The sequence below is a fragment of the Heterocephalus glaber genome, unplaced genomic scaffold, assembly GCF_053883595.1.
Source record: "Heterocephalus glaber isolate CG9 unplaced genomic scaffold, H.glaber_assembly_v1.0 deba00001550, whole genome shotgun sequence".
NCBI lineage: Eukaryota > Metazoa > Chordata > Mammalia > Rodentia > Bathyergidae > Heterocephalus > Heterocephalus glaber.
Window position 1 is genome coordinate 20,070,933 of NW_028258343.1, and position 27,413 is coordinate 20,098,345.

A 27,413-nucleotide genomic window follows, 5' to 3' on the forward strand; every position below is an offset into this window, starting at 1 on the left:
TGCCCAACTCCCCTCGTTCCTCATTCATTCCTGCTAGCGATGACTACTCCAGCCCTCCTAGGTCGCTGCTAATTTCTCCTCCTCCTTCTCACCCTCTTCCTTCTCTCCTCCTCTTCTTCCTTTGAATCCCAGCCCTTCCTGCGGAGCCTTGTACACTCACAGCGGGAGCAGACTCTGTGTTCCTTCCTAACTTTCACAGGACGGCAGGGCTTCTCTGTGCCTGGCGGGACAGTGGGTGCCCTTGCCCTCAGAGTCCATAGATAAGAAGATACTGAAGTAGATCACAACACGTATTTGTTGTTTACAATTGAGAAGAAGAGGAGGAAGAGGAAGAGACAGAGAAGGAAGAAGGAGATTTTTCCTAATGCCCAGGTCCCTGTGCAGATGGCAGCCCATGACTGCTGTGGAGCGACTGGATCCGTCTTTAGCCTGGGATTCTGACGCTGCCCTGCTCTTGGAGACTGGCTGTGGCCTTTCTCACGGCACTGCAAGGCAACCTGTAGGGTGCTGTTCCAAAGCAGGTTAGAGCAACACACACTACCTCCCCGTATCGTACCACGGTCTCCTGTCCTTCCAAGATTCATCAATTTCCGCATTATCTGCTGAGTTCACAGAAGAGAAATCTCTTCTCTGCGCTATCATTTTACATTTAAAACTGCATATTAGTTATGGCTTTGCTTCCTTCTAGATGGCAGTGTGTGGCCTTTTCACCTATTCCTGACCACAGACAGTAATCCATAAAGACAATCCCCGCACAAACAGAGCTGTTGACAAGTAAGCTACGAAAATAGGGAGCAGTGGACATATTGGCACATGTTTTGCACAGCAGTTTACAACCACGCACATTATTTATCTCGCTTTTCAGCATCAGGCTGAAAATGTTTCATGCCGGTAATAGTACTCCTGACAAGAAGTCTTCAAAAAGTAGTGGCCCTCTTTATGCTGAGCCCTAAAAGCTGGAAATCATAATGGAAGCATTAAGACTGGAAAGATAGTAAGAGGAGACAGAAGACAGGTTAAGTGCTTCTCATAATTTTGTTACAGAGATTTGTAAAACAGTATGCAAGAGACCGGCAGATTTGGGGAAATTATACTTTTTGTTAATCTGGATAAATATGAATTTAGTCTTCATAGAAGGACCTGCCATTTTATTTTGTCACTGTCAATGAAATGTAGGTTCCAATTCAGCGTTAATAAATGAACCCATGACCATTCTGTTCATTGGCAGGTAGCAGGAGCATTTCATATTTAAGAACTTAAAGGTTCATGATTTAGTGCATTTTATCAACAATTCAGTATAATTTCTTTTTAGTAGAGAGAAATAATCAACAGAGGTTTTTTTCTTGAAAAAAAGGAAACATGTTAATCCTATTAGAGGCGTGCCTGTAAGATGATACTTCACCAACAGTATGGATCGTAGCATGAAGGTAGATATTCATCTGTGTTTATTTATATCTTCCACAACTTGAATCAAGTTTACAGACACAGCCACATGCTTTGAATAATTTTATGTAAATCTGGACATAGATTATTTTTTCTGATGTGTTAAAATACCAATAAATTATTCATCTGGAATTCCAGTTACAAATTACTGTCCCCATCCCCAATGTAAATAGCACTCAGGGAAACATGTCTTTCAATATGAGAGTGATTTAAAAACTACAGTATTTATTTTTCAGAATATTCACTTTGTAGTTTAAATTACAAATCTTAATGACAAAAGAGTAAATCAGAATATCCAAAGGCGTCCAATTAAACAGTAAAACCACTATCAGTTTGTTACCATGGGAATATAATAGTTCCAATGCTTCGGTTTTGTACATCCATTCTCTGTAAAACAAAATAGATTTTCTGACTACAGAGACACTATTTGTTGCAGGTAGATAATAATGTATTGCTCTTGAAAGAAAAAAATAGAAGAGAAAATATCAAAGTCAGGGGTGAGCACGATGAACTGAAATCTGCTAAATTGAAACTGAGTCCTACATGTGGGAGCAAAGCTTATCCTCCTCAGTCCCCAGCCCTGACAGGCGGGATCTGGCCCAAAGTAAAAACAGGTAGACTCTGAGCCCCGCTCAGGGGGTCAGGCAAATGACAAGCTACCCAGGCAAATGGCTTCCTCTGAAGGACAGTCCCTTTTCCATGTCCCTCAAGATTATCAAGATCTGTCTTAATTTTTATACAATTTGCATATCCACGATTGAGGATTTTCTGTGATGGTACTAAATTTTTAAATAGTAAAAATCAAATAAAATATAGGTTGCTTGTAGTTTTGTTTCATTTTTGTTTTGTATAATTTACTCCTAAGGCTACAACTATAAAAGGATGTTGCCTCCATGAAACTGTCTCATCATATCCACCCTTGGGAAAGTGGAGACAATATTTCAGAATTGAACTTTAAAAAAAGAAAACAGGAGATTTACTTTTGACCAATGCACCTAAATGAATATAAACAACAATAAAGATAACCATGGGATTGACTTATTTACAGAGTTTTAAAATTATTTATTTATGTACGTGGTTCTCTTTGGATTTGTATAATTACTTTCATTGTGGGGAACTGGCAGATATACATATCACATCTTAATCATTTTATTTCTCCTTCTCCCTCCCCCACATATCTCTTTTCCCCACCACAAAGCATACCTCCATGTTTCCTATCATTTTGCTTTTATTTTGCTATTTAAATAGTTTAGAGTGTCTTATGTAAGGGAAACAAGGCCATGTTTCATCTTCTGTGTCTGTTTTATTTCACCTACTCGTATGGTCTCAAGGTGCATTTATTTTCCTACAAATGGCTCAAAGGTATCATTTTTTAGAGCTGAGTAGTACTCCATTGTATATAAATACCACATTTTGTTTATCCACTCATTTGTTGATGGACAAATAGGCAGCTTCCAAGATCTAGCTTTTATGAGTGGTGCTGCTATAAACATGGATGTGCATCTATCACTGTACTGTGATATCTTTAACTCTCTTAGAAGAAACCTAGCAGAGATAAAGCTGGATCAAACTGAATTCCCATTTTTAGGTTTCCAGGAACTGCATGCTGATAAAGATAGTGGTTGCACTAGCACTATATACCTGCCTACCAACAAGGTAGAAGTGGGTCTTCTTCCCCACAACCTTGCCAGCGTTTGTAATATTTTTCAGTTCTGTATGACAGCTATTCTTTTGGAGTAAGATAAAATCTAAGTGTTGTTTTGGTTTGTCTTTCTCTAATGGCCAGAGATGTTGAACATTTTTGTTTCATGTATTCGCTGTCCATTTCTATTTCTGCTTCTGAGAAGTGCCTATTCATTTCAGTTGCCCACTTCTTGAGTGGGTCTTTTATTTGAGAGGGTCTAATTCCTTTAAGTTCTTTTATATATTCTACATAGTATTTCTCTGTCCAAAGAGTAGCTGGCAAATTTTTTCCCCATTCTGTAGATTGTCTCTTCACTCTAACTGGTGTTTCCTTTGCTACACAAAAGTTGTTTTTTTATTTGATATGATCCCATTTGGTGATTTTGGATGGTATTTCTTGTGTAATTAGGGTTTTGCCTATTTATCTTCCAACAGATTCAGTGTTTCCATTTTAATAATTGAATCTTTGATGCATTTTGATTTTAGTTTGTGCACGGTGAGAAATATGAGTCTAGATTCAGTCTTCATTTGTTACAGAGTCTATCTTTCCCCCAGCATGTGTTTTTGTCCCTTTGGTGAAAGACCACTGGGCTGGAGATGCCTGGGGCTCCTTCTGTGCCCTCTTTTGTGTTCCATTATCCACAAGTCTGTTGTTATGCCTGTAACATGCCTTTCCATTTTTTAAAAAATCACTGTAACTTTGATACATAAGTTGAAATCTGGGCTTGTGATGCCTCCTGCTTTGCTATTGTTGCTCAGGTTTGCTTTTGCTATTCTGGGTCTCTTCTGGTTCCACATACATTTTAGCAGTTCTCTGTCTAGTCCTATGAAGAATGCTCTTGGGATTTGTTTGGAGTTATATCAAATCTGTACATATTTGGAAGTATGGCCATTTTGATGATATTGCTTCCGTTTACCCAGGAACAAAGGACATCATTCCACTTTCTAATGCCATTTTCAATCTCTCTTCTTCAGAGTACTACAGTTTTCTCCATGGAAGTCTTTCATTTCCTTTGGTTAGGTTATTGCTTGGGTCTTTAATTTCATTTTGAAGATACCCTTAACGAGATTGGTTTTCTGATTTCTTTGTCTGTGGTTTCACTGTTGGTGTATCAGAAGACTATGAATTTCTGGGTATTGATTTTAAATCCTGCTACTTTGCTGAATTTATTAGTTCAAGGTGTCTTCTGATAGAGCTTTTGGGTCTTCTATGTAAAGATCATGTTACTATAAATTAACTTCTTTTTTTTTTTTTTTGGTGCCGGGGATTGAACTCAGGTCCTTGTGCTTGCGAGGCAGGGGCCAGAACCACTGAGCTAAATCCCCGGCCAATTAACTTCTTTGTTATATGTATCCTTTTTTCCCCTCTCTCTTGCCTGATTGGACTACATAAAGTTGTGATTAAAGTCTTGAAGAGAAGTCCTCAGTGTGGATGTTGGTATTGGTTTTGTCATAAATGGATTTTATCAATTTGACATAAGGGCCTTCTATATTTACTTTTGTCAGTTTTTTAAAATCATGAATGAATGTTGGATTAGTCAAAGGATTTTTTGTATGTCTTGAAATAATCATGTGATTTGTCACTGTTTCTGTTTCTGGGATGTATTACATTTATTGATTCACATATGCTGAATCGTCCTTGCATTCTTGGATGAAGCCAATTTGGTCATGAAGTATGATCTTTCTACTGACTTGTTGCATTCTATTTCTTGGTATCTTGTTGAGGATTTTTATATCTATGGTCATTAAGTGGATTGGGCTGTAGTTTTCTTATCTTTTTGAGTCTTTGTCTGATTTTGGTATCAGGGTAATGCTGGCTTCAAGAAATGAATTTGGCAGTGTTCCTTTCCATTTTAATGTCATGGAGGAGTTTGAAGTTATTGGCATTAGCACTTCCTAGAATATCTAGTAAAATTTTGTGGTGAATTCGTTTGATTCTTGCACTTTTTCTAGTATTTTTTACTGGTAGGATCTTTTAGTGTCTCTATTTCATTGCTTTATATTGGAATATTTAATGTTTTTATATATCCTGATTCAATTTTGGTAATTTATATGTGTGCAGAACTTTATCCACTTTGTCTAGGTTCTCCAACTTATTAGAAGGTAAGTTTTGAAAATGGTTCCTTTTAATCCTCTGGATTTTGGTGGTGCCCATTGTGAGTTTTGCCTTTGTCACTTCTAATTCCATTAATAATGGTTTTCTCTTTCCTTTCTTTGGTAAGTTTGGCTCAGAGTTTACCAAGCTTGTTTAGCCTTTCAGTAAACCAAATCTTTGATTCATTTATTTCTTTATTGATATTTTTTAGTCTCAATTTAACTTATGTCCACTCTTTGATATTTGTAGTTTCTTTTCTTCTAATCCTTTTAGACATGGATTTTCTTTTGTTTCCCAGCACCTTGAGGTGCATTATTAGGTTATTGATTTTGAGATCACTCTATTCTCTTTTCTGTGCATTCACAGCTATCAACTTCTCTCTTAGAACTGCTTTCCTTGTATCCTGTAGGTTTTGGTATGCTGTGCTTCCACTGTCATCTGACTCTATCAACTATTTAATTTCTTCCCTGATTTCTTCTACTAGCCATTGATTATCCATTAAGATATTATTTAATTTTCATTTGTTAAAAGGACAGATAGGTAGATACTAAAATCATAGTTGAACTTTAATACCCAACTCTCACAAATAGGTCAATCAGAAAAAAAATCAACAAAGAAATATCAGAATTAACCCACACAACTCAACAAATGGATTACCAGCAGGATACCATATTTTTCTCACCAAAGCATAGAAAGTAGACCATGTTTTAGGCCATAAAGAATGGTTACATAAATATAAAATAATTGAAATAATTCCTGCATGCTGTCAGATCATAGCAGAATGAAACTAGAAATAAACAGCAAAAGAAAACAAAGACTCTATCCCATAAAAGCCTACTTGTCTGTAGGGAGATAAGTAGAACTCTGTGTGCTAACAGAAAGTCCTCTAGCGTACTCCTTTAATGCAGGGAACTCATTTGATAGGCTTTTTGCAAAGCAGATTGTTTAGCTTTGCTCCCAGAGCTTCAAATTCAACAGGTAAACCACCCAGAGATTTCAAACAGGTCCCAGGAGGTGCTTTGAGAACCACTGCTTTCCGGAGTCCTAGAGCCTCACCTAAGAGATGAAAATCACATCTGGTAACACTGAGATTTAGAAAAATCTAAACTAGAAAAACACTTACATACTGGCTAGCCACATGCTAACTGCATGTGAAAGAACCAGTCAGTTTAAAAAGCTCAGAATGCCATGGTCCACAGATTCCTCAAGTCTTGCAAAGACTCAAAGAGAGTAAGTTAATTGAAGAGATTAGTTTTTCCTGGAAAATCCTCTTCAATTAATTTGGAACTGAGTAAATATATTAATAAATGTGTATTTAGTCACAGATAAATAAGTACAAAAAACAATGCTGGGAGTAATTAAAAGTACAAAAATGTTTGAATAAAAATGGACCTATCAAGACTGAAAAAAGGGATTAGTGTTAAACCATCCTGCTTAGGAGGGAGTTTTAATTTTCCTCACATTTAAAAGAAAATTTTTATTCTTTTTTCAATTCAGCAGCTTGAAATCTCACGTTTGAAAGAAAGATAAAGACATAGAAAGGTGTGGTGGTGCACACCTGTAACCCAAACACACTGGGAGGCTGAGGCAGGGGCATTGCAAGAGGGCCCAGCCCAGGCAATTTAGGGATTTAGCAACACCTTGTCTCAAAATAAAGAAGCCTGCTGGATATGGCTCCGTGCAAATGCCCCATCTTCTGTACTGAAAAAAACTCGGGCCTGGATCTTTCAAACCCAAAGAACAATACAAGCGTAAGCAACTGTCAAAACTACACAAATGTTACGCATCAGGGTTAACTGCTCTGCACTTTCTGTGCTATTGTGGTTATAATGAACCCAACAGAGGATGATGATGATAGAGACTGATGACGATGAATGGAGAAATTGCACGAAGATTTGATAGATGTCTGTAGAGAAAAATGGGAACAATAATAGGAAGACCCAATCTTTATATTTATCATGGCAATAAACTGACAGACTATTTCCTCAGAAGATGTATAGTTTGACTGTTTAATATTTCCTAGATTATAAAACTGAATAAAATAAAAAGGCCACATTCATTGTATATCACATCCAGAGGTGAATAAAACAGGAGAGCTAGATACAAATCTACGTATAACAACAGAACTCTCAGGGTTTTCCTTAACTTGATTATTAAAAATGACAAAATGAGAAAAATAAGAGACCTGGGTGCTTTCAGACTCTTAAAAATCAATTGACTGTCAACACCATATAATTAAAATTGCATCATAAAAATAATCTAAATACTAAAACTGAAATTTGTAGAGAATTTTCTAAAAATTGAAATTTAACTATGTTAAATAACCCAAATAAAACATTTAGAAATGATTTCTATTTCTAAAACTTGTATAGCTGCATTGTTCCAGCAATTTTTAATTGATTTCACTCAATTTATGAAAGCAATGCTTCCCTCCATAACGCAAACTGTGGTAAATACAGCCAATGAATTCTTTTTGAGAAAAAGACACATAGGCACTGATGGAAGAAGAAAAACATACACACATATATATGAGCTGAAGGATCCATCGTGAGTCCTACAAGAACAAACCTCATTTCTTTATTTTTTACTAGCATCTGTCCAGGTATTACAGTGGCTATGCATAAGCTGACACATGAATTTTCAGCATATTTAGAATCAGTAAGATTATTTCACAGACTCTCTAATAGATTGGATGAATGCAATCCTTATCTTCCTGTGCACCTCTACAAAACAGCTTGGAAGATGTATTTTTTTAAATCATTCTTCTCTATGTCAGGACATAATTACCAAACTCCTCTACTTTCCAATTATTAACAATAGGCTGCAGGAGCACTGAAAATAAATAGTGAAATTGAATAGATTAGTGCAATAGAAGTGAAGAGCAGCATTAAAAGAAAAATAGCCCATTCATGGGATGGAAGTATGAGGGATAAATGGTACATGAGGGTTATAACATAATCTTCATTCAAGTCCTTTATGTTTTTAATAGATCTTGCAACCCTTGAACTTTAATATGATTGCAGAAGTTGAAAAATGTTCATATAGTGCAATGAAGTGGCTGAAGTGTAGGAAACAATTTTTTTGAGTGAAAAAGGAAAAAGAAATGACTGGCTGCATGAAAATATACTGAAGAAAATGAGTAGTCCTAAAGTCGCATTTTGAATATCAAACCAGAACAATATGTAGAACTTAAAAGAGATTTTTTGCTAGTCATTGATCAGTATTTTCAAATTCTCACCCCAGGAAATTGTTTGCTGATGCATCTGGATTTGTTTATGCAGAAATCATAATAGTCTTGATAGGTATAACATTTAGAAATCATACTAGTATTACTATCATAAGCTTTCTGATTGTACACTTTATAAATCTTTTTTTTTGCTGCCTGATTCTTGGTAGACAGAATACGTGTTAACATGCCCATTTTACAGATTAGAATATTCAGTACTCGTAGTGCCCACAAATAAATCCTCAAGAGCCCACAAGAATCTAAAAGGAAGAAGACAGAGTGTCTAACTACACATGGAGATGTTGGGAGGCATTTGGCAATGAAACAGAAAATATCCAGAAATTAAAGGGTTTTGAATTAATGGGGAAATCCTCCTCTGGCAGATGACTTTCCTGTGATCTACATAACCAGTGAGACTGTTCAAATATGCTATCACCTCAGCAATTCAGTGAAAATATGCTAGGTGTTGGAGACTAGGTATTAGCTGAGATTGTCTATACCAGAGAAAAGTAATACAGCAATGTCACCAAAGTACGAAGACCTCTGTTCACAGGAAAATGAGAATAATAACAGAAAAATCCAAAAGAGAGAATGAACTTGTTTTAATGATATTTTGCTGGACTTTACGGAATTGGAAATGTAAATGCTAGAAATTCTTTGGTGTTGCACTTTCAACTAGGATATCAGAAGTAGTCATCCCAATATTCAGCAGCACAGGAGCAGAAGCCTGTAATGCAGAAAATGGCAGCAGCAAAAGACAGCAGACAGAATTTTGCCAAGTATCATTTATGGCCTAAAGTTCCAGGGATACGCTCAACTGCAAGAATTTGTGGTTAACCCAGAACTACATTAGTGATTTTAGTATGTCATTTGCAGTCGTGTGTGTGTGTGTGTGTGTGTGAGTGACAAACTCTCATGTGCTCCTCATTCCAAAGATTTTCTTCAGGTAGTGCCATGGGAGAATAGAATGCCCAAGTCTGTGAATTAAATAATTTGAAGATGAGATCCTTAATGCAGTCAGAGCCTTTAAAAATAATTACAAATAGTTATTATTCGACACACTGACAATGCCAAGACAATGCAAACCAAGGAAAGACATAAAATTCACTTGTCAATTTGTCATCCCCATCATCACAGAAGTCAGCAAATATCCTGTGTGGCACTCAAGCTGTGTAAGAGCCATGACACACAAGAGAGAGGCAGAAGGCATAGACCAAGAGACCAACTCAGAGATGAGAGTCCAAGAAGAGAAAGCAAAAAAATATGACATGAGATGCCATGACAAGAGCATAAAAAAGCTCCAGGAAAGATAGTCCTTCAAAACTTGTATCACCCAAATCAAGCGATAAAAGAAATGAAAAACTGGAAAAGAACAATTACTTTAGGAAAGATTAATGAGATGACTCAATATCTACCATTCCTGAAAGTACAAGGACTGAATGATTTTGAAGGTGAATTCTAGGACACATTTATAGCTATTTGAACAATGCAGACTACAGAAAAAAAATCACTACAATTTATTTTCTAAAAATATATACTTTGCAAAATATTACAAGTAGAATGCTATGGAGTAATCTGAGTTATGAATAAAGATTCAAAAATAGAAGGAAAATATTAAATATAGACAACAGCAATTGAACAAAAAATAGATTGGAAACAAATAAGTAATTGTTTAGTAATGAAAGGTTGTATCACTATGAGAACAGGCATTAACCTAATTAATCATTCAAATTAAAATACATACTAAGTGGGCATAGTGGCCCACAACTGTAATACCAGCATGCAAGAGGCTGAAGCAGGAGGATTGGATCTTGAGTAGAACTTCCTTCCCATATAGAAAACTCAAAAACTACGAAAACTTTACTAGACAAAAGTTAAAGTGAAAATTATTTAGCTCTAAATGACCAAAATAAAATACATAACATAAGAGAGACTTGGTGATATTTTATTATAGATTTAAGAATAACAGGTTAATTTCTATCGTATCAGAACAGATTAACATCTATGAATATAAACTAACAAAAGAAACAAGGAACAATTTAAAAAATAGACAAAATTTAGATATTTTACAGACTTCAAACTGATTTTTTAAAAGCAATCTGGGAATATAAAATTAAATAAAAATCTGTGTGATAATGATGAATTAGAAGACCAAATAAAATAACATGGGTAGTATGGTATTAATGTTGAAATTAAAAATTAAATGTGTATATACATTGAAAAAGAGGAAATGTAATTTTTAAAAAGAATAATACCATTATCTCTGATTAATCAGGCTTTGAAAGTTTCAGTTTCCATTTTATAGCTTTCCTCACCACTTTTCTGCACCCAAATACCCTTATCTTTCTTCAGGCTTTTCGGGGTTACTTACTGGTAACTGGATTCTATTTTTTGCTTATTCCTCAAATTTAAAGGTAAATAGTTTAGCAAGAATCTTTTACTAGATGTAAGATATACACAAGCATAAAAATAACTAAATCACATTTATATTGTGCCATCATCTTTTGACGATGAGTGATGATGTTTAAATATTGATTGCCAATTTATTTTCTCTCTTCCATTTACAGCTTGGACTTTAGTCTCTCCAATACTGAATCTACAGTGCCTAGAGGAGTACTAGGCACACTTTATTTATACAAAGTAAATACTTGTGTATTAAAAGAACGAAGCATGACTTTGTTTTGTGTGGGGTGGTATTGGAGAGCGAAACCGGGGTCTCACGCAGACTAAACATGAGCTCTACCATTGAGTTTTATGCTCAGCCCCTGAAGAATGATTTTCAACAAAATAAAAACTAGAAACATTTTGTATCCTGCTGCAAAAAAACCCCCCTAAAAACCCAGGAAGTCAAAAGTTCAGTCTGAACACGCTAGCAGTTCCACATAACTGAAGTTTTTCTTTCAATGGCTTGAGTTACCTGTAGTCAACAGCAGTCCAAAAATATTAAATGGAAAATTGCAGAACAACTCATACGTTTTAAATTACATGCACATTGAGTGACATGATGAAACCCAAGCCATTCCTCCCCATCTCCTGAAACGAGTCAGGCCTGTGTCCAGCTTTGTGTGCTCTCTGTTAGTCAGGTAGTAGCCGCTGTCTTGTTAGACCATACGATGTGGTATTATAGTTCTTCTCTTCAAGGAACCTGAATTTCACTGTAACAATGACCCAAAGAGCAAGAGTACCGATTCAGGCAGTTTGGTATGTCAAAGAGAAGCTACAAGGTTCTTCCGTAGTGAAAGGTGATTATCCTTGACTCATCAGGACAAGAAAGAGTGTATGCTAGAGATGATAAAGATTTGTTACTATCTAGAGTAGATACAGGCTTCAGGCAGATATTAGGGTCCTTGAACTCATCTCCAAGGGATAAAGGGGGGCACGTACTAGCAACCAATGTCAGAATTCATCTAGATCTCAAGAGATCTTAATCAAACTCGGTCCACAGAGAAAGTGTCATTCTTCCCAGCACTGAAAGAGGAGGTAGATTTTCACAGCGTCTCTGTTTCAGGGTTTTCAAAAAATCTTCATAATCAGTGATGATTGTCACTGGTCTCTTTTATCTAAAATCACTCATATAGATTAATGACATATTGCCAAAATGCATCTCAGGAGTAAAAATATATTTTGTAAGCACCAAATTGATATAGTACAGATATGGACATATGTTTAGAATAGATTTTAGATAGCCCGGGAGAATTTATGGACCATTTATCCTCTATGCAGTTCTCCGTGAATATCATTTAAAACTATGCTTTCGATAACTATTGAGTGGCAGTAATTTTAAGGTATTACAGAAAGGTGCTAGGGATACAGAGAGTCTATAACACGGGGTCAGTAAAGGTCCATTGGCTTTCATGGATGGTCAAGTGGTGGAGGAAATGATGCTAGAAATTTAGGAGATGCACAAGGTTTGTGCCTGACCCAAAACACCACCCATCTCTGGTCAAAGGCAGGCGAATGAAGTAGAACAACAGCATCACTATTTTTTTCTAGGGAAAACATCAGGTTTGCTTTCACCCACTGCAAAAGGAAAATAAATACCCTCAAAGTTCTACACCATGAAAATTTGCTGCAATTGATTTTAAACTACAGAATTATTTCGGGGTGCAAAAAACTCAAACTCTCTCACTCATAAAGAATCCAGATGCCATGGAATCTGCCTATGTACCCTATACAATGAAGTGGTTGTGAATTATATACAGCTATGAAAATATATCAGATACCTGGACATAGATAGTTAACTAATGTACTGACATATTTGGAGGCTTCTGACCCAAATATTGACTTTCATTTTTGAACAATAGAACAGTACCATTACATTTTTTGCTATTAATTATCTAATATATGAAGTGTCTAAATATCAGTGTACTCTTCATAGTTTATGATGATAAACACATGTTGTTTCTATATAAAAGCATATTTACTAGTGTATGTTTTCAAAGTGGTATCAGGATATTAGGAAGCAGTCTATAAAGTATTTAGGACCTTCTGATGTTTCCTATGACTAATGAGAAACTGACAACTTTAAAACTGAATTCCTGTATATTTCCTTCAGTTTTTCCTCTTGTTTTAGAGTTATCTTGGTGAATGACTTTGCCGTCAGCCATCTCAAAAATATCTTTAACCATATTTGTCTTTTCATGTCTCCTTCTTCTCATGTTGACAGCACCACAGGGCCATTTCCTGTAGGTCTCTTCAGTTCTAAATAATGCCCCATATAAGCAATTTACGATGGTCAAGTATATTTTCCTCCAACCTGGCCCTGCCCACATATTTAGTCTTTTCTTTCAATCAACATTTATCTAGCAACCGTGCCACTCTAGTATAATTTAGAGATACAACTAAATTTTAAAACATCTCAGTGCCTTTTGCTTTTGCTGTAACCTATGGCTGGAATTTTCCCTTTTTTTCTGTCTTCCTAGTGATATGCTCTTCCTACTCTAAATCTCAGCCCATGGATCATATCCTCCATGAAATAACTCCTGAACCCAAGTTGCCTTGTTCATCGCCTTCAGGATATCATATTTTATGTGTCTATATTTCATATGAAAAGCATTGCGTTCACTTCTTTACAAATTATTTAACTCTCTGCAAAATTGTAAATATCCAATAGTATACAGAAGCACACATAGCACTTACTGTTTAAGAGGTGACAGATGAATGAGTTCTTAAAATCATTAGTTTTCTACATCTTTGTATAATAACAATATATTTGCACAGCACTTATTCAATAAGAAAATGATCCCCAAATAAAACATATTTAATGCAGTTTAATAGTTACTCTTACACTCCTGATTCAAAAAACAGAAAAAAACTAAGAGCACAACACATATCATCCTACAACCATAAGCAGTAAACCCTAAGCCTCAGAGAGCTCCCTGTCAACTGGTGGAAGAGGACACCAGACAGGTACACATCCGGTAATAAGCAGAGCAGTACAATAGTCAGTGTAGGGTCTGTGTGCGGGGGCGACAGACACACGGGAACATAATGGCTAGGAAGAATTCTGTGTACTCCGGAGAAAGGCGAAAAGAACAGCCGACTACAGGGGACAGTGAAAATGGCTGGAAAAAAGGAGAATCCTCTACCATTTTAAAAGCCAGCGGGCCATTCACCTCTCTGAGGAAAGCAAGATTTTTGGTAAATAAGTAAAAAGCTATATTACAACTGCTAAATGAATTTATCTGAGGATAAAACGCAAATGTTCAAAACCAAGGCAAAGGATCAAAGGCAAATGCAGTCATCAACTTAATCGGTGCAAAGTCCAGAGCTGAACACATCCATAACTCTGCACATCAAAGGGGCTCATTAAATTTTAAAATAGGTCCACACTGAAGACAATGCTTTTTGAAATATCAACATGACAAGGATAAAATGAATATTTCAAGTGCTTTCTTTGAAGTTTTGTGCAGATTGACATCAGATTTCCCACCAGTGGCACTGCTTTCTAGAAAGCAGTCAGACTTCAGTGTGCTATGGAAAAGGACTTTTCGCCCCTGAATTCTGCATCTAGTCAAACCCTTACCTGAGCAGAATAAAGTTACAAGAACTCAAAAACTTTACCAGACCTTCTTTTTCCAGGAAGTTGAAAAACATGAGAAAGAAAATACATGGCCTCTAAGAACAGATGACTCTAATTCAAGATAACAAAGTGGGGAAGTTTGATGTGTAACAGACCCAGAAAGCAACTGATTTGGATAGCAGCAAAACGCTGTGGGATAAGGGGAGGATGAACAGCATAGCATTAAAAACAAGCAGCTACCGATGGAAAATATATTGGGGATACACTTGAAAAATAAAGCCCCGTTTTCTCTCTTCTAAGAAAGAAGAAAACAATGAAAAACCTCTGGGGGGAAAAGCTATAGAAAATATAAACCCAAAATAAGTACACAAGAAGAAGAATTTGGAGCGGGTCTTTACTGGATACTATCTGAAATTGTAAAATACAGAATTAGCAACACTAGTTACATATAGTAGGAGTAGCCCTGGAGAAATATAAAGGGATTAGAAACAGCTGAAGTAGGGTATGGAAAGGGACTTTATTTTAATATAAGCCCATGCTTTCTTTTTGATTTTTAAAACTATTTGTGAGAATGATTGTTTTTATTTTTGAAAGTAAACCCTTTATTCTTCAAAATTCATTTCCCAAAATATTTAGATGATTTACAAATATGAATTTGGATTGTCAAAATGTAACTATTTATATGTACCACACTCTATAAATCTTTAGTCACAGCCTACCAGTATTATGAGAGCACAAAGAATCTTCTTGTAGAATAAATGGCCCTTATTTCCTCAAGGGTACACATTCTTTTGAGAATAAATTGCATTCACAATGTTACATTATTACATTTATTTTAAGACTACGGGCTAAATCCATTAAACTTGTAATGATGGTTTTTTTTCTCCCTGCTAGGCTTATGGGAAAATGCTTATTTTCACAACTATTCTAAGTCATTAGAAGTATTGTTAATTTACCACTGTCTCAAGTCTCTTCATCTCTAATCTACATTGATTTTCTGTCCTGAGCACACAAATTGTGCATTTTTAATGCTTTAGCTGCAGTAAGTTTTCTTTTGAATATTTTTTTCTCCTTCAAGAACTGAATAAAAGTGGGAAAACATCTACTTGAACCTAGATTAGAAACTTCGTGAAAATGACTTCTAGGAATGTAAACATTTTTATTAGAGATTTTTAAAAGCCTGTGATCCAAAAAATAAACATTAGAATTTCTCCCCATTTAGAGAGGTTGGATATATTCTCTGTGGACACCTGAGTTCCACGAACAATTAAAAATAAGATGATGGCTGATTTTCAGTGAATAGTAATTTCCAAAAATTTAGAGGACTTTTTTGCCTTCCCACACAAATTATACATATATGCTTTGCTTTATAGACTCACTGAGAATGCAATATATTTTACAAAATGGAGTATTGGATCATTTTTACAAAATAGTTATTGGCTTTGTCTTCCAGTGCTGCAGTTACCACGTGCCTCTATTCCTTGGCCACAATGGCAGGGGACTTTCCTTTAAGCATGTTGGCTTTGGACAAGCAAATTTAAGGAAATCATGTGGTTGGCGCCATGTCTGAAACTGACCTTGCCTTCATGAGGAGAAGGAAGATGTGTGTCATCTTATCAATCTAAATTCATGCAGCACATTACAAAGCAAAAACAAAAAAAAAAATGAAGTGAAATCGTGTAGTGACAAAAAAGAGTTGTGTAAAGTCGGTAACAGAAGTTCTGTGCTCAGAAATATTCAGAAATCATCATTTAAACCTTTAATATGTGGACTAAAGGAGCATCCAGTTTTTTTATTATTTGGTAGAATGAGAAGGGATATTATGACATAGCCTTATAGCTTTTTATTCTTATAACGTAAAGGTAGAGATGTATGAATATTGGCTGCTCTTTCTAACCATCACTGTCCTGCTTCTTCTAAACAGTTTTAGCCATATTATTTTATATTTGATTTTTCAGTAACAAAAGAGGAAAACAATCTTAATTCTCATTCATCTGATTTTAGAATTCATTATCACAATCAAACCTGATGTTATGAAAAGAGTCAGACATAATAATTAGGCCTAATAATGTGTATGTATGCATTTGGTTTTTTCCAGATCTTTTGTATTCCTATACATTTTTAGTATTTTTAAAAGACTATATACCATTATTCGAAACTTCGAAAATAACAAATGTGAGATAAAGTAGTTTGCCCTTGGTTAAATTATATTATACATTAGAGGTTAAATTCTATTATTTGATGAATACATTTGATAGCCATACTATTTTCCTGAACTATCATCACCAAAATGCTACAGGAAAGGAAAAAATACTGTCCTACTTCACTGCTTTTGGAGACTGAAGATGCCTGTGATAGTGATCTAATAGACCTGAAGTTAGCAACTTCTGTTCTCAATTCTTGTGGTCATTTCTAAATTGAATACAGGTAGGAAAAACAATCCCTTGAAATAGCAATGGCGGACCACCACTTGAAATCTAAATCCTCTCCAAGTTGCGTATGTCATGTGGCATTTTAAATCTGTCTACAACTTAAGTCTTTTTTCATTTATCTGCTAGATGGTAGCTCTGAACCTGGGCTCTACGAAGCACTTCAGTGTGATGGTTGCAAGTCTGGGTTTGGCATTCAGGAGGAGCGGGCCAAGAGCTCACCTCTGCTACTTTCTAGTCATATGAGTCTGGACAAACATTCTACAAGTTTAATGTGAGGCCCATCAGAATCATAAAGGAAGACTGTACAGAAAGTAGGTAATACAATTGGCAAGAAAAATATGATTCTTGCAAATACAATTGTGATGTTGGTATATTGTCTTCTTCATTTTTATGACATTTGAGTAATAAATATTTAACTAATTAGAATTTACTTCCAGTGTTTGGAGTAGGATTGTTTGGATGGAAGAAAGGGAAAAAAAGATGGAAATCTTTTGAGTTTCTTTTCCTTTGGCAGCATAACCAGGAAGGCTGGTATGCCTGCATCCTAAACAGCAGACTAGACCCCAAATATTCCTAGAGTCATTTTATACAGTAGAAAGCAGTGTGATTCATTAACTAATAAATACTGGAAATCCCCAAACCCATTCTGTTTGCCCATGTCTTTAGCTCAAATGAAGATGTGAGGCAATTTCATTTTTAATATAAAGTAATACTTTCAGCAAAACCACTTATATACATATATTTATTTATGAGTTACTTCATCCAAATTTACTTTCTCTTTTCTTTGGGGTTTAATATGGCATAAAATTAAACAACATTGACTCTTCCTACAGATTCTGGCTTCAGATTTTCTCTGCTTGGAATTGAAATGACCTACTTCACTTTCCTTCAACATATTAAACTCTTTGAAGGGTTAGAGGTCCTCAAATGGAATCAATGAGTTCTTGTTAAAATTAGTTGTTTTAAGTGTAGAAATTATAATTCTCTGTTTCTATGAAAAGAAAAATATTAGCGAAGAAAAAATTCATTGCCAATACTATCTCAATTGTATTTGTTGTTGCTATGCTTAGAATTTTAGAAAATGTCAATTTTAAGAGGGGGCATTTTAATTAAATATAACAAAATGTCCCATAAGTAATTTGAAATCCTTCATCACTAAAGAAAGTAAAAAAAGTTTTGTTCTTAGTCTCTTTTTGAAACCATCAGCCTTTTTGTTTTAGTTACATTAGATCAAAAGATGCTGGTCTTAACATTATCTTTTGCAAAATGGTATTTAATCTTTAAAACTTCAAAAGCAATAGAAGATACAAAGGAGAAGGGAATTAATTTAAATCAGATGAAGGTAATAAACATAAAAATGAAACATTATATTTAAGAGGAAAATATCTTTATTATATAATGGTAATATTGATTATTATTTTAAGAAAAATAGGACGCTCAGAAGTATTACTATTATTTTTATATACTGTCAGGTCTACTTTTATGAAATTTGAGAAATGAGTTTTACCTATTTTCCATTCATATATTATATATTATATCATATGATCTATATGTTAATAACATAACTATATCATACACTATACAAACATTATATTTTATAATCAATAGATGGTAGATAGATAAGATAAACACTATGATTCTAGGAAAAAAATGAAGATCTGAAAACAATTTTACCAAAAGGGAAACAAAATGGGTAATAAACAAGAAAAAGTCCAACTCACTAGAGATAAGAAATCCAATTGAATCAAAGATGACAATTTTCCTCTTTTTATATATGCAAGCAGACAGTACTCAGTGTCAGGAAATGTATAGTATAATCATGGGAGAATAACTCCAGACAGGTGATTGTCCATTATATAGTGAGGACCTTAAAACTGTTCATTTTATTTTCATACCATGTTTCTCATGAGAAATGATCCACAAATAAAGATGAGTGTATTACTATAGGGAATTATTTAGAATAGTAAAACATGGAAATGACATCATGTACAACATTAAGGCAAAATGTTAAATGAACAATGGAATATTGTTTTTAAATTTGCTAATATTTTTAAATAAAAATGTTTTATCATATGAGATATTCAGTATGATCAGACACATTTAATTTGTAGAAAATGAAGGAAATCTGCAAAATATTAAATTTGCCTACTTTTATTCTGCATTATTTTATAAAAAGAGGAATTGCCCAATACAGAAGTTATAAAATCCTGTATTGTAATGGAGAGAGAAATAACTTCATAGCTAATATCTGAATCTCCAGTGCAGACAGCTTGCAGAAATTTCATGAGTACAGCAATAAATAGATTATTGTCAGCTCCAGCATGCCCCTGAATCCTACAATTTTCTTCTACACCAAGATTCTTCACTGAGCAGAATTTCTCTCATTTTTTTTTCCATTTAAGATTCATTTACCTCTAATTCCTTTTGTCATCTTTAGGCAAATTGAAATTCTGTGCTCCATTTTCATAGCTAATTCCTTATTTTCCTGAATTTGCTTTTGGCCTTCAGCCATGTAAATTACACAGAAGTAGAGAGAAGAAAAATTTATACAAGTCACTGAGTGATACCATTCACCAAACCTAGAAGGTGCAGTTTTGGTTTTGAGAAAAGCTGTCAGGTGGAGGGCAGAAGGGTAACAGGGGGACTGTTAGTGAAGCTGGGAGAGCAGGAGGAAATAATTTTGGGGCTGTTGGGGTTTCATGGTAATTAGAACAATGCTTTGCCTACAGCATAAAATAATCGGGAAGACAGGTAACATGCTTATGAACTTGCTGATCTGTTTACAATATCTCCAAGCAATCGGTTGACAGAGCTCGCCATCATTTTTTTATCTGCATATAGCTTCGTATTTGAAGAGAAAGAAGCTGAAGAATTAGTTTTCAAGCGGAATTCAGAGGCTCTGTTTTCAATCTATGCCTCGCTGAGTTGGACTGTAGAGGTTTCAATTCAGAGGCTCTTGGGCTGGCCGAAAGATTCTCAAAGTAAGACACTGTCTTGGGAAAAATCAAAGTAAGGGTGCTTTCTACAAGAAAAAGATAAAATCACTAGTGTAGCTCCACATGCATATTCTTTCCTTCAGAAGCTCAAAGGGATTTCAAATTGTGTCTAATAGATGCTATTACACCAAAGTTCTAGCAAATTTAACAGAGTTGGCTCCTAGTTTTCAACTCTGATGTCGCACCAGGGAAAGTGGCCAGTATTATTCAAATTTGAGAGTAAATCTTTCATCTACGGGAGAGATATTATAATTTAATAGGTAGAAATCGTAAATTTTAGGAGTCGTGGCACCTTGTAATAAAAGGGAAGGAAATAGTTCATCTACAGCAGTGTCTGGAACACTTTGCTTTGCGTTCTATTTCTTTCCAGACTATTGTTATGCTAGGCATTTTACTCTTATTTTCAAATAATAGTAAGAAAAATATCATCACTAACATATAATGAACAGGTCCTAATCACTAGGCATTGTGATGAGAATATTTCATGGACTATCCAACTTATTCCTCAATAGAAACCTCTGAATTTTTGAAGTGTTAAACATTTTGAACCATATCTAGATTTTTTTATACAAATCACTTCATCAGAAATGGAGATGATGTGCATTTATCTAATCAAGCTCAGAGCAATATTTTTATACAAATAAAATAAGGATTATCGATTATTCATTCTAATCATTGGTACATTTTAGGTATACAATGTAATGACATTCATCATTGGAAATTTGCACCTTTGCATAGTCTATCTTGGTTCTTATTTTTCACACTTGCCCAGCCCTTCCTTCAACCCCTCCATTCCTCCCTATTTACAAAGATTTTGTTCCTATTTTTCCATTTTCTCATATTAATCCCATTCCCTTCTTTCTTTTCCCCTACCCCTCCCACTTCCTTCCCCTTTCTCCCTTTTCTTCCTATTTCACATTACCTATTATACATTTAGACCTTATTTACACTTTCAGTTTCTCACACCAGAGAAACTATTTGGTATTTGTACATGTGTGTCCTATTTATCTCACTTAAGAGTATTGCCTCAATGTGCATCCATTTAGCTATAAATGTCTCTAATTTCTCATTTTTTATGGCTAAGTAGTACTCCATTTTATACAAAAACCACATTTCTTTATCCAGTCTCCAGTTGATGGCCATTTGGGCTGTTTCCAATAGGAAGAAAAGGTCCAAAAGGGTAGGGGAAGTGGGAGGGGCAGGGGAAAGGAAAGAAGGGAAAGGAAAAATGATGAGAAATGGAAAAAATGGAAATAAAGTCTTTGTAAATAGGGAAGGGTGGAGGGAGTGAAGGGAGGGCAGGGGAAGGGGAAAAAATAAGAACCAAGATGCATTATGTAAAGGTACAATTCCCAATGAGAAATGTAATTGTGTTGTATACCTACAATGTACCAATAAAAGAATTTAAGAAAATAAATAAATAAATAAATAAAAATAAAATAAGGAAGGGGGCACAACATTTAATAAGAGGAAAGTTAGGAATTTTACATAGAAAGCTAATAGTACATCAACTAATTAAAGAATTATGATCTAATATAATTATTACTTCTTATGTAAAGATAAGAAAGCTGAAGATGGTTGAGGTGAAGTAGTCCAAAGTCACAGAGAACATGGCAGATCTCAGATTTCAGTGCTGGATTCCGACTTCAGAAGCTGCATGCCAGGCCCTGTGCTGTCCATCCTACACCAGGCCAGACTGCAGCTTATAGAGGAAGCTGGGTGACACCATCTCTTATGCAATGCACAACTCCCGCTGCCCACTTCTTGCAAGACCGGGAGCTATCTGGCCTCAGTGGTGACCCCTGGGGCCTGGTCTTGGGGTCCTTTCCCGAGGTGAAGACCATGGCTTCTCACTCCTAGCCAGACAGCTCAGGCCTTGCAGCCAGCACCCCACAGTGCTCCTCTTGGAGAGCAGGGAGCACAGGTCACAGGAGGGCACCTTTCATGCGGCCCCAGGAGGTCTGCTGCTTGGCCTGGGCCAGGGAGCCGCTAGCTGTACCCATGTCTGTGTGTGCTCTCCTGCACGCCGGCCTGATCATGTGAAAGAAATGCCTAGAGACCTCCTTTGTCAAAAACGGAAGAAATTGAAAAAAATGATGAAACTAAAAAAGAAATCTACATTAATGAAGGAGAGCTTAGAGCTGAGGCACATATGAAAGTTAAAAAAAAACACCTAAGTTACAATTCCCATAGCAACTGCGACACAGTTGGAGCTCACTTTGATGTGAAGTAAGTTTAACTTGAGTGGAAATGTAAAATACTTCCTCTGAGCCAAAAAGATAATTATGGAGAACACATAGACAGTGCTGCAGAACATTCTGGCTTTGGCGAATTTCAAATATGAACACGAACGTGTTTATATTTTCACACTGATTGTGCATGTTAGTTTGTATTGAGGCCACACTATTTTTATCCAATTTATAAAATGAGATGATTTCAGAGGAGACAAAAATTTACCACTAAAATCTGTTAATTCAGAGACCACGACTTTATAGCTTAGACATACAGGGTCACATGTCTGTTTGTAATTAAAGGAGAATATTTGCTGAAAGTTCAATTTATGGAAATACAATCTGATTACATTCACAATCAAATGCTTTAAATCTGACGTTTTCAATTACTGTTAATGTCACTGAGACTGAAAATAAGCACATAGGATGGAAGAGAGGTATGCATATCCCTAAGAGAAGGTGCATATGCCTTTCTGTCAGGTATTTATATTTTAAGCATTGTTCTTTATTTCAATAAGTTAGAAAAAGGCAGAAATCGTACTTACTCCCGTTATGTAACGAGGTCTATATTGAATAGTTCCAAATAAACCAAGAATGACGATAATAATATGTACAAAATTTGCAAGGATGGGCGCCCACTGGTATCCAAGGAAGTCGAATATTTGCCTCTCCAGCACACAAACCTAGGACAGCAAAACAGAATCCATAGATCAGCGGCAAGAGAAAAAGGCTCAGGTTGCCGTTATAATTTGCAATCGTAACACTGCTAGGGCATCCGGCGTTTGTCTTTAACAGTGAGAATGACATTTTCAGGGATATTTCCAAGGAAGACTGCATCTATGTGGATCCGTATGTAGTGACAATCCTTCCAGGCTGACCTTGTGAGGCTTCAAGCAGTATTCACAAGGTGTCACCTGAGCAGTCACAGAAGTTACTCTGCCAGGTGCACTGTTAAACACCTGAAGCTACCAGCATGTTAGGTAGGTCCACAGCAAAGGCTGGCTGTTGGGGTCTGCACTGACAGCACTCTGTAAATTAGGAATAGAGCAAAATGTTTCTGGTACAGAGCAATACAAACAACAGGAGCGAGACACCTGGCTTCTGGACACACCTGGCACGGAGCAGCTGCTGCAGCCTCCTGCAGGCCTCGCCCCTCTCAGGGTGCCCATTCCTCACTGCAAAGTGCAGACCCTCGACTAAGACTGAGGCTCCTTTTGGTCCTCATCATGTTAAGTTGAGAATCAAGTGTGATTTGTTTGTCACCTACACTTACTTCCAGCAATAAGGTACCAGAAGGGCAATGAAAGGGAATTAGAACAGTGTGATGGAAGAATCATCAGTCAACCTGATTAAAAGCAAAACAAGTTGTTTCAAATGATGCTACTTTTCATCTATGCTCACACGTTTGTAAGGAAAGACATGTAAAAATCCAGGCAGTGAAGAGATGACAGAATCAACCAGATAACCATAGAACACGAAAAGTGAAATCCAGAGAGCCAGCAGCTTGCTCATTCAGTGTAAGGAAACACAGTGGTCCACTGGCTCTGTTCCTCCTGCCTGTCCTCCATGGAAAGTAATAAACTGTCCAGAGAAAAATACTGCGGAAGGACTTGCTGTTCTACAGCAAAATGAAATATTACTTTTTCAGCCATGTTTTAAAGACAAAAGATTGACAATCCCTAAATTACTAACATCACTATGTTTTGATACCGCTTGTGAGAAGGAAGTACCGATTCTCCAAATGGCCAGTAAACTTTTTAAATTAAATATGTGCAGCTAAGTTTGAGGACTTTGTGAATGATCATTCTTTCCATTAAAGTTTGTAGCTGAGCAGCACATTCCCCCATCAGGCATGGTAAGAAAAAATACATTCAGGAGAAGTGCTAGCCCGGCCCCTCTATCCCCTAAGATCTGCTGTGACAGGCACCCTCCAGCCAGCCAGGTCTTCATTTTCACTGCTTCTTGACAGCGATTTACAGAAGATTAGAAGAACCTTGGTTATTGTAAGCTGCCGATGTTAAATCCGTGACAGTCACCAGAGTCTCAGCATGATTCTGAGTGGTTAACTGCCATAGATGGTCTTAGAAGTACACCTTAAATCCACTTTTCTAAACCTCATGAGCCTTGAGGTGCCTTCAAACAAGCTGAAAGATTCCTTCAACTGTTTTATGCAGTCAACACTTTGCAAAAATGAGACCTCTCTGTGACCTGTCTGGGTCGGAATCTATGCATGGTACCACAACCTAGAGGCCAGTCCCCAAGCATCACGCCCATCCCAGGATGGCAGTCTCCTCTCCTTATCCTGTGAACAGACAGCAAATAGGAACATGAAATAACAGCAAGGAAAATCTAAACTCTATAAATTTTGAGCATTATAACTGGGGAAACCACAGGGAAAAAGAACAGAGGATGAAACCTGTCAGTCAAACAGTGGGAAATTTCTCAATAAATGCACCTATTATGGAAGAAAAGAGCAATACCATCATTAATTATAAAAAAATACATCAATGATAATGTACTCACTGAGTTTGCAAGGCTAAAATGAAATTCTATCAACATTTATCAGGGTTTTTATGACAGAACTAAGTTTCTTACTTATAAGACAAAGTTCATGCATAATTCTTCACATATAATATTTTTTTATTTTTCTCTTTTTTATTGGTCCTATAATATAGAACTAAGACTAAAGTTATATTGAGCTAGGATTGAAGAATGGAAGATATTTTGAAAACATCGTTGAATATAAAGTAAGCATTTATAGGAGTACTTCTGTATTTCTTAAAACTCCTTTCCATGGTGGGGCTGGTAACTTGGGTTGGGAAGAAAAGAACAAATATTTGTTAAAATGCCAACTCTTCACTGGGTACTTATGTATTCTTCCTCAGGCATGAAAAAAGCCAGGAAGGTAAATATTATTGTCTTATTTTGAAAATTAAGGAATCAAAGATGTAGAATGGCTAAAGGACTGTCCTGAGGTAAAGAAAAAATGTTGAGTAGCACAATAGGAATACTGACCTCAGTTCAAAAGCCTGTATGCCGGTGATGGCGAACCTATGGCACATGTGCTGCAGAGAGCAGCTGAAACGTCCAAAAGGTTCCCCATGACTGCCCACACTACTCACTGCTGTGTCCACTCGTTGCATTTAGTCCCAAATCCAGATGGTGCCACGGTTATGTTGGAGATGCCATGCTGGTGACAGGATGTGTGCTATTTCATTGCTGTATTTATTTGGGAATAATAGAGAGAGCCTCTGACCACATTTGTTGTTCATCACATTATACCATCTTTGGTCAAGAAAAGCCTCCAGAGTTTTGTTTATTTTACTTTTTGCCTCCTTTAACTTCTGTTCAATGTGTTGTTCTGGTTTTGCCTATGGGACTTGGTTTAATGTATGCACCTAATGTTCTTCAAATCACTCGATATATAAATGTAAGTGTAGTATGAAAAACATACACCATTGTTGTTTATGTCTATGGGTTATTTTCACATAAAAATTCTTATGGTATAAACCTTTTACCTGTGTATTTATTTTGTTATGTAAAAATTTTGGCTCCTTTTGTTGTATCCTACAGAGTATCTGAATAATGTATAATGTAGCTTGCAATTCTCTGCTTCCACAATAATTCTGTATCCCACTATCACTGTTTTTTTAAAAAGCTTTATTTTTAACAATATAGGGGCTAATCTTTACCAATTACTATTTCCATATGTATTGATATACCCAAAGATTTTGTCAATATACTATTGTCTTTTTTTTTTAGGTACCAGGAATCGAACTCAGGATCTTGTACTTGTCAGGCAGGCACGGTGCCACTGAGCTAAATTCCTGGCCTTTGTTGTCATTTTTTATACCTAGTAAATTAGTACATTTTCAGCTTCTATTGAGTTTTATTTATAAAATTTAAGCAAAATAAAATTTTATTTGAGGTTGTTGTGTCTATAAATGAGCTTATAATTCAAGTTCTTTTTCTCTCTTTCTCTGACATAGTCATAAAAGTTACACTTGCCTCAAACCAGAGTATGGCATAAATTTTATAAAAATATTTCAATAGGCTTCAAGGGAGCCTGCAAGTCTCATTCTTTCTCCAACAGCAACCTGGGGCAGCCTGCACCATCTCTGCTGCTTACACACATGGCCCTTTGGCAGAATCTTCCATGCCCCTGCCAGGATATAGGCACATGTCTTCCACATATGTGTAAAAACTTTTCATATCACTTTTATTTGCATAAAAGGAACTACAATCTCCTTTAGGGAGCAGATGTTTTCAGCTAGTATTTCTCATTTAGTGACATTTCATAAGGTCTCCTATCTTAGCAAAACTTTTGTTCATAGACCTAAAGTATTTTACTCTTTTTAAAGGATGTCACTTTAATTTTGATATTAAATTTGTTTCTAACTTTTGGCTATAACATTATGAATATATTAAACAACCTTGTAAATGTACGACATTATGCCCATAGAGTGAAATTCCCCCAAATAGAAATGCAGGGTCAGTTTGGGTTGCGAAATCATCAATATTATAAGAAATGTCATTCATTCTTCTTTACTGTATGTATGAAATGGAAGACATGAATTTTATTACTGAGTATTAGTATAGTAGAATACACTAAAGCTGACAAAATGTTCAAAATCCTTTCTGTCAGGTATTATAAGTACTCTCTTATTTTCAATGACAGTAATTGATCATCAGATGGAACTATTCAGTGTCTTCCCAATAAATAAACTTAGAACTGAAAGTGATTCACTCCACACTCCTGAATTTACACATAAGAAAATTGGGCAGAATTAAGTAAGTAATTTGCTAAACTAAATTTTGTCTTTTAGAAGAGTATTTAGTTTGAAACAAATTTGTTTCAAATATTTGCATGGTAAATGGGAAACCTTTGAGATCTATCTATCTATATCTATATCTATAGATATATATCTATTCAACATTAATTTCACAAATTGCATGTGTGGCAGCATGAAATTTTTGAATGACAAAGTATTTACAGGCAGTTTTCTCAACTGATAGGACCCCAAACTGATTCATTGAGATATTATGCTTTACTAATAACTGAATTTCTTTTCTTTATTGTAAATAAGTTTCTCAATTAAAAATGTATTATTTTGGTTAACAAATTTTACCAATAACTAAAATTTCTTAATTGTTTTTCTCTCAAATAGTATTGTACATTATTCATGTCCTTACATTTTAACTTGTGAGTAGAACAGATAACATGAAACATTAAATATAACTTAATAACTAGACTTTGAGAGGAAATAAGTAGGCTTTTTATTTTA

The 27,413-nt window shown here is 35.6% G+C and overlaps 1 protein-coding gene across 7 annotated transcripts in view; it reads right to left on the minus strand.

Moving 5' to 3' along the window:
- The window catches only part of Nkain2 (sodium/potassium transporting ATPase interacting 2), a 927,662-nt gene that overhangs the window by 466,100 nt on the left and 434,149 nt on the right, over positions 1-27,413 (minus strand). For all 7 annotated transcript variants that reach the window (XR_205888.4, XR_015442646.1, XM_004860140.4 and 4 more), the window contains exon 2: positions 22,674-22,811. Coding sequence is in view for 5 of the 7 variants with exons in the window: in XM_004860140.4 (XP_004860197.1) it covers positions 22,674-22,811 (138 nt within the window). In the remaining 2 variants the exon portion in view is untranslated. The remainder of the gene's footprint in view (positions 1-22,673; positions 22,812-27,413) is intronic.